The sequence below is a fragment of the Empidonax traillii genome, unplaced genomic scaffold (genome assembly GCF_003031625.1).
Source record: "Empidonax traillii isolate 1590-97213 ecotype Southwest subspecies unplaced genomic scaffold, ASM303162v1 scaffold111:size2041728, whole genome shotgun sequence".
In the NCBI taxonomy this organism is placed as follows: domain Eukaryota; kingdom Metazoa; phylum Chordata; class Aves; order Passeriformes; family Tyrannidae; genus Empidonax; species Empidonax traillii.
This window is the reverse complement of record NW_020955304.1, coordinates 962,971-975,535: the sequence shown is the minus strand read 5'-3', so window position 1 is coordinate 975,535 and position 12,565 is coordinate 962,971. Positions and strand designations below refer to the sequence as shown.

Genomic DNA, 12,565 nt, shown 5'->3' with positions numbered 1-12,565 from the left:
GCAGGGGAGTGAACTTCAGTGATGACTGTCCTCCAAAAAACCACTGCTGTGCACTGCCTGCCTGCTGCTGGAGTCAGCCACTCACTGGATGCCTCCACTGCCACCCCAGCTTGATTTAGGGACCCTCAGCACTTGTAACATCACCCCATGCACAAGCCCTTCTTCTCTTTGCTCCCAAATCTTGTCTGGGATCAGCATCACGGGCGTGTTTGCAACCAGGCATTTGCCAGTTAATTAGCAACAAACTAATAATCAGCTCTGAGTCTTCAATGCTCAGACCTGCATGGGTTTTCTCACCCTGTAATTTGCTAGATATTCAGCAGTAACAACCTGATGATTTAACACCGAAGTCCTGCATCCCAGTATTATCCAGACAGAAGGCAGTGAGACAGGAATAAAACAAACAGCTGAGCTGCAACACGAAAAGGAGGTGCTGACCAGGACCCGGGGCAAAAGCCTGGACAGGAGAATACAGGTATAAATAGTCCTGAGTCACTTCTACTTTTTCACGGTGCTTTGTTGCCACCCGATGGCCTTGTGCAAGATTGCAAGAACGAGATTTAGAAAGGCATGTTCTTAAAGAAAGAGATGTCTTGCATTTCATTAGACCCCCTGAGAGCCTTACAAAAGGCTTCTCAGATCAGTGTCTTTTCATGCCCTGCTAACACAAGTCTCTGCTTCAGAGGTAATAAATTACTTTTTTTCTTTTTTTCCCTGAAGTGACAGCCATAATTGCAATATACACAACAACTATATTTTATTTGTATTTAGAAGGAATTTCTTGTTGTCTTTGGCAGTTTCTTTCCTTAAGAGGACAGGACACCTGGAGGATAGTGATGTTGTCAGGCCTGGAATCATCACTACCGTCATCAGCACTACCATGCTGTCATGGTTGATCCATACATCCTGATATTCCTCCACTAACCAGTTGCCCTTCAGCCTGGCCCTCCTGACCACAGAAGTACATCTGCCTTGTGTGACACAGTCAGTGTCCTGCTGTTGAAGCCCAGGGGTGCCCAGCAGGCATCCTGGGAAATCCTGACCGTGATCTGCACTTGCTTTTGTCCCTTTTTATTACTTCTCCTATTTCTTGAGCCTACCTTTCTCTGTCTTTTTCCTATTTTTCTCCACTCCCTCTCATTTAAACAATGAATTCCTAATTATATTTTTTTTTCTGAAGGTCCTCGTTTTTCCTTCACTCATACACAGCTTTCCTGGTTTTGACTAGGTGATCTTGGACCTGTACATTGTTAGTGATGCTGCTGCTCTTACAAAGCTCTGCTCCCCAAAAGGTTCTCAGTACTCCCTCCAAACATCTCTCAAGTCTGGTTGTTTCTCACATCACTCTCTCCTAAGTACTGGTGAAGTCCAGTCATCCCTCATGGCCCTGTCTGTAAGTTTTGGTGGCACCATACATTGTTATCTGTCACATGCAGCAGATCAGGATTCAGTCACTTGCCAACATCCTTTTCAGTGAGTGTCACCTCAGTTCAGGGCCTGCAGCCCTAAAAACATTTTTTTTTTCCCTGCTCATCCCAGCTGGTTTTGCAAGTTAAGAAGCTCTTACTGAGGCAAAACACTGAGGCTGAAGTGGTTTGGAACTAAGGCACTGGGCTCCAAATGCACTGCTCTGGTGAAATCCTGGTGGCTGAAGGGTCAGCTCTGCCTCGAGACCATCGATATGGGAAAGGGAACTGAGTTACCTCATGTCTGCTCCTGGGTAAGGATGTGAAGGGGAGGTAGAGAACTGGCAGCTGTCACCTTTGCTTGCTTTTGATGCAGATGGATGAAGGTGCTAAAAAGAGGCCATTTGTTTCCTGGGGTGCTCTAAAGTGTTTCTTGAATCCACAGTCGAAGAACTTCTTCTGAGGGCATCACCACCACCGTCAGATCACACTGCTCGGCTTCTTCACTGCCACACAGGATCAGCTGGGTAGAGGGCTCTGATACTTTCTGCAGAACAAATACACTCACTCAAACACCCTCAGGCTGATGCTGGCCTGCTTGTCTTCTGCCTTTTCCCACAAGCTGGTCCTCTCATCCTTCCTGCCCCAGCTGCCCAGAGACCCAGTGCTCACAAACCCTCAGCCATAAAAGCTGCTACCTGCACTGTCACTTGAACTGGGCACTTACACACTCCTGAGGGAGCTTTTGGTGTTGGGTTTCTCCTCACCAAGGAGCTGAGCAGCTCAGAGGTGGATCCAGGGGACGTGCAGCAGTGTTGCCAATGACACAGCTGTCTGGTCCAGGGAGCAGCTGCTCAGGCAGGGTCAGTCCATGCCTCCCAAGCACCAGGAGCATCTTCCCTGCTCAGGGCTCTGTCATAAAGGCAGTGACAGCCGTGCAGGCAGTTCTGGGCTGCTTGGTCCCTGCAGCTCAGCCCATCACCCTGCGATGAGCAGGGCTTCCTCTGTGTCTGCCTTGCCTGCCTGCCCCATGCTCCTGGGAATACCCAGCACCCTAAAAACCAATAAAGCACCAGTAAAAACAGTTACCAGTGTGTCTGGCAGGACAGCAACGGGGCAGCAGGAGTACTGAAAGATTTTACTTGTTTTCCAGGTGAGGAAAGGCAGGGTTAAAGCAGCCACAGCCAAGCCAGCAGAGGAGATGAGGGCAGTAACCAGCCACATGGATGTGTCACCTGGAAATAACAGAAGCAGCAAAACACTGTGAGAACAAACAGCCACTGCAGTCAGCCTGCACCCTGAGTGGCTGCTCTTCCCACCCATCCTGGTGAGATCCCTCATTGGCACACTCCAGGAAAGGATATCTGAGCCAGTGCAGGGGGCTACACTCACAAGTCTCCCCTTTTTACCTCTCCCAAGGAACAAATGGGCAAACTTGCAAACAACACAGGAGATACGGGGTGGAAATAAAGGAGGAGCTGCTGGGTATCCTTGGGCATGACTACCCCAGGGGCATAGGAAGCAGGGCTGGCTCTCACCCTGGGCCCTCACACACTGGCTCTGGCTGAAGCTGCTGCTCCTGTTGATGGCCTCGACGTACGACTGAGCCTTCACACAATACTCAGCTCCTGCCTCCATGGTGTCCAGGTGAACCACAGAGCTGACCTCCTTCACCACCTTCTGCTGCATCTGCCACAGAATCAGGAGAGAAAGCATCAGAACACAGGGCAAGGAGCTGTTTTGGAGCAGGAGCCCTGCCAGGATGCTGCCCAGACTTTGCTGGGAGAAAAGGAAGGAGCAGCAGGAGGTGTCAGTGAGGACTGTGTGAGCAAGGGAAGAAAAGGACAGCAAACAAGGAAGCACAGTGGGGTGCAGAATGAGACCACACACATCTGGAAGGGTAGGAGGGGATGCAAAGAAGAAGCTGTAAGCCAAAGAGGCATAATGATGATGCTGGGCCACAACACTAGACTGTAACCCACTCCCCTGGTGTAAGGGCTCAGTGACTGATCCTGCCTGATCTGAGTGTGATGAATTCCAATAGCTGAGGTACCTGAGCGGATTCCTCTTCCCAGAGAAGGAAATATGGAAAGAATAGACAAGCTTCTCCACGAGGGTAAGAGCAGCCCAGTGGTATGTGCAGAGTAATACTGCACACACCAACTCCAGGCAGGTCCTCCAGCCTCCCAGCAGGAGCTTGGACTGGCAAACAGGCCCTGGGCAGTGTCTGTGTGGTCTCTCTCTGAGGGAGAGAGATCTCTCTTATTACCCAAAACCCAAGGGTAACACTCACCCTCCTCTCCTGGCCCTTCTTCCAGTAGAGAACACGGAACTGAAAGGCAGGCCCCATGTCCTCCAGCTCCACTAGTAAATGATACCCATCTGCTATGACCTTCATCACAGGTGGGGTCAGGGAAGCTGCCAACACAGAGACAGCACCATTATCACATCAGAGGGAACCCTTAAAACCCCCCCTTCTTTTTCCCAGCCTGGAGAGGAAGAGAAGCTGCCATCACAGGTGCAGTAACACTAATCTGGAATAACAGCTGGTTGCCTCAGTGGGGCAGAAACCCCTCTGCTCTACCTCCCAGTATGTCTAGATACAGTAAGAGACTTCCAACAGGAGAAGGACCATGACTGGCATTTCAAACAGGAGTTTGGCAATAGCTGAGTTGCACAGAACTTGAAAGGGTTTGAATTTTCTCCAGCGGAGGAACTGTCTGGCCTGAGGGTCCCACGTGACCAACTGCAGCAGAACCAGCTGGGCAGCCAGAAGCAGAGACACCAGATCAGCCCAGCTCTTCTGCTCCTGGGCATTAGCTCAGCACTAAGACACAGAACAGGAGATGAGAAACCATTGCTTTTTCATGGGAATTTTGGCAGTTATTCAAAGGTGAAGGAAAAAGCATTATGAGCCTCAGGATAACTCCGGCATTTCACACGAATCCTGAATTTCTTTCAGGATCTACATGGTTTTAGTTAGACTTGGGCTGATGATCTGCTGTGGCTTAAGTTTTTGTAAATTTATGCAAGTGAATCTGTGGGTGATTTGCTTCCTGCTTACTTTGGTATTCAGAGCTTGGTTTTGCCTGAAATTCTGCTGGAAGGAATATTAGTGAAGTAATGAGAATCAGTCAAATATAGATGAAACTACACACTGTACATTTGTGAACTGGGAACCAAGGCAAGACAGAGATCATCTCTGCACTGCTTATCTATGCCATTATTCAGCACCCTGCTGTAGCTGAAACCAGTCTCAACCTCCTTGCTTTCAAGAAAGGAAGGAAAGCAATGCACAGTCCCATACAGAAGAGATGTTCTTAATAGAATTTGCTTTTACATCCAGTGAACTGCCACCAGTACCGAGCAATATGAAAATATAAAAGCTAAGTATGTTCATGATGGATGTGCCACAAATGGGAGGCCTGGAAATCTACTTGTGCTTTTAAATTAAAAGCTGAAAATCTGCTGAACACTATGCCTCCAAATTAAAACAGAAAATTGATAACATTATTTGGAAGTTAAAAACAAATACTGAGCAACAAAGGGGCATTGCAAGATGCAACTTCTAACTAAACAAGAGCATTTCTATTTAGCTCTGTGCTGGCACACTGGATACCAACCAACTATTTGAATTTTGATAAATGAAGAAGTGAGACTGACTAAATTGTTAGTTTTAGGGAGTTATTTTCCAAGTGTTTTCCATGTGTTATCATACTTTATGTGATTCTACACCTACGCCTCTGACACTGGAGCTCCTCAGCCTGGAAGCACCGTGGGCTGTGCTGATGCCCTGACTGTCTGTGAACCCCATACACAACCTGTGGGCTGTGTTTGGATTCCTTGGCTCCTGTCAGACTCAGTGCCAGGTTTCCCAAGAGATATGAAAGCAAAGGCAAGGGAAAGCAAGCAGTAAAAATGCAGAAGGGCAAGAACTTATAGCGACTTTTCCTTCTCTTTTAACATTTGTCATATTCACATTGCATCCCACTGCAAGCTGCAGCCTCTGAACTTTCACAGCTTAGCCAGAGGATTGCACTGAGGTCCCTGAGGCACAGGACCAAGCTGTCAAATACTTCACTGAACTGCGAGAAAGCTGCTGCTTTTCTCATGTCAATCTTGGGAATGTCCTTTCCCTCTCTCTGCCTGACCCTGTGGTCTGTGGTTCAACTCTGCCACCAGAGCTGCTGGAAAAGGGAGGGATTTTTCAGCTGAGGCACTAGCTAGAATAATCTTCCACATCAAGTGACACATTCACCATCTTAGGTGACACTTCTGGTGCTGCTTTGCTGAGAGTTCTGTATGAGTGAGGACTGCTCACTCCTAAAGTAGTGGATAACTTCCAAAGACTGATGAAGGTTTAATATCAGGTCAGCTCTGGTCTAGGACAGGCAATTTCTCCCCTGGCTAGAGCAGATGACTGCTGCCCATCCCAGAATGAGATGGATGACATGGATTTGATGGCAGCTATCCTAGTTGATCACAACTCTTTGAAATCAGGGACAAGAACAACCAGCTCACCAGAAGAAATGCATGCAGTTATCTTGAAACCCTTTAAATTCCATCCCTGGTGTATTTGGCCCTTCCTCCTGTCCAAGAACACCACGGCTGTCTAAGAGTGAAACATCCCAAGGCAGCATAAGAGGAGCTGAGAAGCAGGATGTGCTCTGGGGATATATGGGCACAGAAACACAGAATCAATGAGGTTGGAAAAGATCTCTGAGATCATCGAGTCCAACCTTTGACCCAACAATACCTTGTCACCCACACCATGGCACCAAGTCCAGTGACTCCATCCCCTCCCTGGCAGCCCATTCCAATGTCTGATCACTCTCTCTGTAAAGAACTTCTTCCTAATGTCCAACTTAAACCTCCCCTTGCACAGCTTAAGATCATACCCTCTTGTCCTACTGCTGGTTGCCTGGTGGAAGAGACCGACCCCCACCTGGCTACACCCTCCTGTCAGGGAGTTGTAGAGAGTGACAAGGTCTCTCCTGAGCCTCCTCCTCTCCAGGCTAAACAACCCCAGCTCCTGAGGGATCCCCCAACACCAGACCCTGAGAAGTTGACATGAACCACGCAGCTTGAGCCAATAACGGCACTCACTGGTGTTGCGATTGAAGAAGCCTTTCAGGGTGCCCCACTCTGACCTCCTGGCACCAAGATCTGCCCTCACCCTCAGGTTGTAGGCCACGGTGGCTGAGATGTCCTCTGTGATGTTACAGAGCGTGGCTGTGATGAGGGAACACTCAGAGATGGGGATCCAGCTCTCGTTGGCGTACACTCGCTCGTACTCCCTGAGGAGAGGAGAGAACACACAGTGTGACAGGGGCTAAGGCTGCTTGTTGGTTCTTTCCAGGTAAAACCAGTACTGGGATATGCTGGAATACCAGAAGTGTATGAAAGCAGTATGGGTGTGATTCAGATCTTATCTAGGGAACATCTCCCAGGCCCAGCCTGCTCATGAGCCAAATGCAGCACGATATCGTAGGAGGTGGGGAGAGCCAACGCAGTGCCGGTGCATCAGAGCCTGCCCACTCATTTGACTCGATCATTCCTGGTACCCCAGCATTCCAAAGCCATATTGTAATACAAGACATAGCTCAAGATGTATCAGAAACCTCTTGTGATGTGTGTTGAGCGTTTAGAAGATTAACGCTGAATAAATATCAAATGCCTCCTCCTTCTACATAAACTTTTGCTGATTGTCCTAACTTGTGAATTCTTTGGGTAAAGGCAGATTTCTTATGTGGAATCAATGCACACCTTGGATTACTCAGGTATTGATGAACCTGTAAACAGTCTCAGAACTGGAGTAAAGGAATTCCTCCCCCCCACCCTCGACTTGTGATTAGCAGTGCTGAAGTATCAAACTTCTCTTAGGCTTGTAAGCTGAACAGTGCTCAAAACATAAAAGAGTAAAAGAGCAAAAAGTAGGACTTTAGGTCTAGATAAACAGGGTTCAAAGAACGAACAAGAAGACAAAACCAGAAGTTACCCCTGAAACTCAACTGAATATCTCACAGTTTCTCCCTGGATGATCACAGGACTCCAAGTTAAGATGTGTTTCATGTTGGTAGAAAGAATGGAGATATTCTGAGGTGCTGGTGGCAAACCTTCTTCACCTAAAATTCCCAGTAAAAGAGAGAAAAAACCTGAATGTACTAGGAAAAAAAAAAAAAAAACAAAAACACAACAACTTAGAAGGATAGTACAAAACAGTGTTTTGCATCAGAAATACACTCTCTTCATTTTGCTACTGTCACTTCAGTATTTGAAAGGATTTTACAAAGGAGAAGAAATGACAACCAAGGAGAAAATGACGGAGCAGTCAGGCTGGCACTGTGTGCAGAAAGGCAAAGGTGCCTTTTCCTTATTCCAGAGGTTTTCATTGTATCAGTGAAACTGTGAGAAAAGGTCAAGCCATCCAATTCTGTTTAATGAAGTCAAGTAACAGATACTCTGGTGCGCTCTATAAACTGTTCCAATGAATGCCATGGTTCTAAATGTGCTATTCCTTTCCAGGTTGGATTGGACACTGCAGAAGATCCTGGCTCTGCTATAGCTCCCTTCATGTTGCAGGATTCTAATAATGTAAGTGCTTGTAGGCTGCAAAGTACCTCTTAATAGAATAAACTTACTCAATGCTCTATAAATGAAATTATTACATTACGCTGAGATCATCAAAGCATAAGTATTGGATGGTACCCACAGTGGAGTTAATTTTATCCTGTGGTATCTTGATGTAAAATGCTCAGCAGTGTTTGGAGCAGAGCACAGAGAGCAGGATTCCCCACGGGAAAATCCTGCAGCACCCTGTGGGAACAGACTTATCTCTGTTCTGCTGCTTTCCCGTCCCAGGACAATTATGTTGTCTCTGCTTAACAGGGAATGGTTCCCAAGGAACCACTGGAAGGAAGGAATGGGTGAAATAGTTTCTACCAGCCCAGTGTAGCAATGGCAAACACTCTCCCCAGAACAAGGCAACTGTTTTATCCCAATATGTTAACTAAAGATTATTCTTCTGTGGAATGTATTTCACTTCACAGGTTTATAATCCAATAGTCTTTGCCATTAAAAAGAGTTTCTTCTTTTGAGCTGTGTTTGCAAAGTTAAATCAGTTAATGCCAGTTGTTCTACCCAGGAGCAAAATCAAGTTGACAAGTCCCTGAGCAGTGTTTTCATGACAACTGTTCTTTTAAAGCATTGGAACAATATCTATCTTCTTTCTGCCCTTAGAATATTCCCTGTGTATATATCTTTAAAAACTCACTGATGATATGGGGAACGTTGTTGCCAACATTTTTATGATCCTTTGGCATGTTATACAGATCAGTTGACACAACTCTCAGCTGTGCTTTGAAGTAAAATCCAGGTATTTCTGGGATGAGAAGCTTTCTCACCATTTAGATACCAGAGGAGTCACCCTCTGCCATATCAGCAGTTCTGTCACTTCTGGCTGGTTGAGGGTCCATATGAGTGTTAAAGCACTTTTTAATCTTTAAAAAAAAAGTCTTTAGTGATGTCAAACTCAGCTCAACCACCCATTTGGTCTCTTGTGTCCTCCATGCTTCTCAACATTTAGGTTGTTTGCTGCTTTTCCTTGTACTCTTGGTTCCCATGTTAATTCTGGGAGCTGGCATACCCAAGTGTGTGAATTACATAACAATCCTCATTTACATGATCAGACACTGGTTTTCCACATGACTCATACACACAATGAAGTTCCAGGTCTGAACAGGGGTGAGCTGCACAGGAGCGTTTCCTAATTTTTTAAGCCCTTGACTTTAGGACATTTCAGATACTTATATTTGTATTCAACAGTACTAAACTCTGCCTTATTAAACTGCCTAGAAACCTATTTTAAGAGAAGATGCTTCTGAGTTGGACTTTGGCTTTTATTGGCCCAAAGGTTATTTCAGAGCTGCTTGAAACCGGTTTTCCTTCCCAGACTATGCTTAGCTTAGTCCACTGTTACCCTGGCAAAGCCAGGGACTCCTCTATTGGCACAGTGAGATCTGTCACCTCATTTCAGCTGAACCACAAAAGTTCACATGCAGAAACTAAGGTTTCTTTCTTCCTTTCACTGGGAAAAACTCTGTACCTAATGCCAATGCATGAGTCTCTATAAAAGAAACTCACAGGTTTAAGTTTCTGTTTGGCATTATGTGCTGAAAGTTATAGTTTGGAAGAGAGGTTCATGCTTTTCCAAAATATTTTTGATCTAGACATAATGTATCCTGTGCCATATCCAAACAAATTACATTCGTGGTTTCTCCAACCCATCTGTTGCAACAGCCCACAAAACAATTGTAGCAAATACAAGTTTAGCACTGGGAGAAAAGACAGTTCTAGGTTATATAAACAGAGAAAGCACCAAGTAAAAACACTGAAGCACTAAAATAATCCATTAACTCTGGTCTGTGCATTTGAAAGGAAAAGGAAACAATCATTAAAAAAGTGCAGGGGACAACTGGGCAGAGAGCACAGGCAGGACTCAGAGGGCTGGGAGCCCAGGGCTGCACATTTCCATCTGAGTTTGGATTCCCAAGCAGTAGGGAAATGGCCTCACAGGAAAAGCCAAACTCCAGTCTTTCAAGCCATACTGACTCTTACCCTAATGTCTCCAGTCATGCCAAAGAAAAGACATGCCCAGATTTTCTCTGTAAATAGCATTTTTACCTCCTACCCTTTCAGCAGTACATTTTTTTACACAAAGAATATATTTCCATTTAGAATGATGATGACCCTTTTTGTGTAATATTTTTATCCTCTTTTGTTAAACATAAAGAATTTACAATTAAAAAAAAAAAAAACATGACGAAGTCCAGTACATTTGTCTGTCTTACCTTTCAGTTTAAAATGTCTTAAATAAACCCTGATAAAATTCCATTGCTCTGGGATAGAGTTTGATATACTTATTAATTGTGAATATAGAACACAATAATGTTTCATCATTACTTCATCACTACTATTACCCCTACTTACTGTTAAGTGTATGTGAATACTGCAAAAATATTAATACAATTACCTCTTTATTCATAATATCCTTTCCTCAACAACACAAGAAGAAAGAGCAACTCCAGAATTAGTGTTGCATGGTGTCCAGAATTGCTTTACCTCATCTCTGCTTTTCCTGGCATGTCCCTTAAAATTTTATTTATAGGGCTGAGAAATCCTTCCTCACTGCTGTGCTAATTAGCATTGGCTTATAACTTTCAGGTGTTGTACCATTTAATCTCCTTTTGCCAATCTGAAGGACACCAGTGACCCCAGCTTCTTGTACCCTGGAGCATGGTCTGCCTCTCCATTTGAGGAAATATCAGTGAAGGGGAATCTGACAAGGGAATTCTAAATATCTGTAAAAAGAAAATAATGTCTATAACATCCCAAGAAGATAAAGGAATTTCTTTGTAAGCTAAATGTTGAAAATGAAAGCCAGGCATCCTTAACCCCTAGAAAGACAGCAATTTAGACAAAGGATGCTAAACAGCCTCTTTGGCTGGAACTGCAGGCTCTGGGAGTATCCCCTTCCTCATTTGCTGATTACACAAACTGATATCAAAAGGTAAGACCCCAGGACATACCCCCTTGCCTATTTTTCTCCCCAGCACCCAGGAATCAAAGCCTGGATCCTACCCTGGGCAGGAACACACTGTCTTCTACCCTGGAATGCCCTGCCGAACCACAGGGGCAGATTGAGGCATAAACATTCAAGCAAATAAATGTTCTTTGCTCAGGAAGGAGATTAGGACCCCAATTTTTGTATTTCAGGTCCAGGCCGAGAGAATGGGAGACACAGTGTAAGTTATCCCACCTTTCTCTCCCACTGTCTGTCCCAGTGCAAGGCAACACAGGGTGAGCGTGGGGTGACTGAGCAAGGCTGGCACTCACTGCACACACAGGAACACTGCCCCTGTCTGCAAACATCACACAACCAGCCAGGCCTGGAGCAAAAAAACACTGCAAATACACTACAAATTCTTTGAAGAATAATTGCCCAGCTTTGTCATCTTTTACAACACATCTGTCATAATCTTCCCTATTCCCCAGAATAAACTTCCAGAGCCAATGCCACTTGATGCTGTGTCAGTGGTTTCTGTAAACAGCAATTAAGGACTATAAATTATAAGGAAGAGATTAAATTTTTTTTCTGAGGCAGAGAAAAAAAATGGAGCAAGAAACAACCTGAATGTTGTTGATATAACTTAAAATGGCACATTTAAGGCAGAACCAGGCAAACCCCAAGCACACTGGCACGTCACAGTGCTTTCTAGGGGACTGACCATCACTAACACTGAATTGTAGTCAGAAGATCCGAGGCCAAACTCCTTCTAGATGTGTTTGGTGTCCAGTATTTACTTGGAGAAGCAGATTACAATTTGTAGAACCTCCTGCCAGGGTGAAGGACACCCTCAATGAACCATTTTGAGCTATTCATTAGCACTTTATGTCCTTCCTCTCTGACCCTGCATCCACTCCATAGGCAGGGCATCCCTGTGCTCAAAGTTATCAGCATTAAAAGAAAAACTGAAGGTTCAGCTTCTCACAGAACAGCAAAAGAACAGAGACAAACAAACACAGCATAATTTAAATTCCTTCAAACTGAAATTTCCCTTTAGACTTCAGAATTGACCTGTAGAACATAAAATTTACAGATTGTTTTTTCATTTGCTCATTGCAATGTAAATTTTAGAAAAAGAATTAAAATTCAGGGTCACCTAACCTGATACTTTTCGGCTTAGGTACTGCAGAGGCACGTTTAACAAAAAGACAAATGACTTTGTTACTCAGAAACCCTTGGTCTTCTGACTTAGCTGCAGATGTTTTAGCCATTTACCTGTGAGATCTGGTGCAATCAGGGTGCAGAGGAAGAGGCAGATGAGCTTTAGTGACATTTTGCTCGTGTCTGTCGCCTTTTCCCACGTTCATATCCAGTTACACAGCTCAGAAATTTCCCCTCCCTGGACAGGGAGCCCTGTCCAAGCCAGCCATGGTGGGCACGAGCTGGAGGCTCCAGGGGACTGTGGCAAACATCTCCTGTCTCACAAACACTGGGAGGGTGTAGTTGCAGGGAGTGCCCAGATAATCTGCTGCAGGCATTTCTTTACAGGTCTGTGCAACTCCCAGCTAGATGGTGCAACTCTTTAGTTAGCAAT

At 45.2% G+C, this 12,565-nt stretch overlaps 1 protein-coding gene across 1 annotated transcript; it reads right to left on the bottom strand.

The window, feature by feature from the left end:
* Window positions 1–838: 838 nt before the first annotated feature.
* On the bottom strand, window positions 839–12,304 carry IL20RB (interleukin 20 receptor subunit beta). The gene is made up of 7 exons (XM_027882817.1): window positions 12,247–12,304; window positions 7,405–7,531; window positions 6,513–6,703; window positions 3,700–3,824; window positions 2,945–3,095; window positions 2,496–2,641; window positions 839–1,953 (listed from the first exon to the last, which is right to left on the bottom strand). The coding sequence occupies exons 1-7, from the start codon at window positions 12,302–12,304 to the stop codon at window positions 1,828–1,830; spliced, it is 924 nt and encodes a 307-aa protein (XP_027738618.1). The 3' UTR covers window positions 839–1,827.
* Window positions 12,305–12,565: the final 261 nt, after the last annotated feature.

Coding starts and splice junctions, on each gene's coding strand:
- IL20RB (XM_027882817.1), bottom strand. CDS start 12,304: ATGTCACTAAAGCTCATCTGCCTCTTCCTCTGCACCCTGATTGCACCA. Junction 7,532..12,246: donor GATTGCACCAGATCTCACAG/GTAAATGGCTAA, acceptor TGGGAATTTTAG/GTGAAGAAGGTTTGCCACCA. Junction 6,704..7,404: donor TATTCAGTTGAGTTTCAGGG/GTAACTTCTGGT, acceptor TCCTCTCCTCAG/GGAGTACGAGCGAGTGTACG.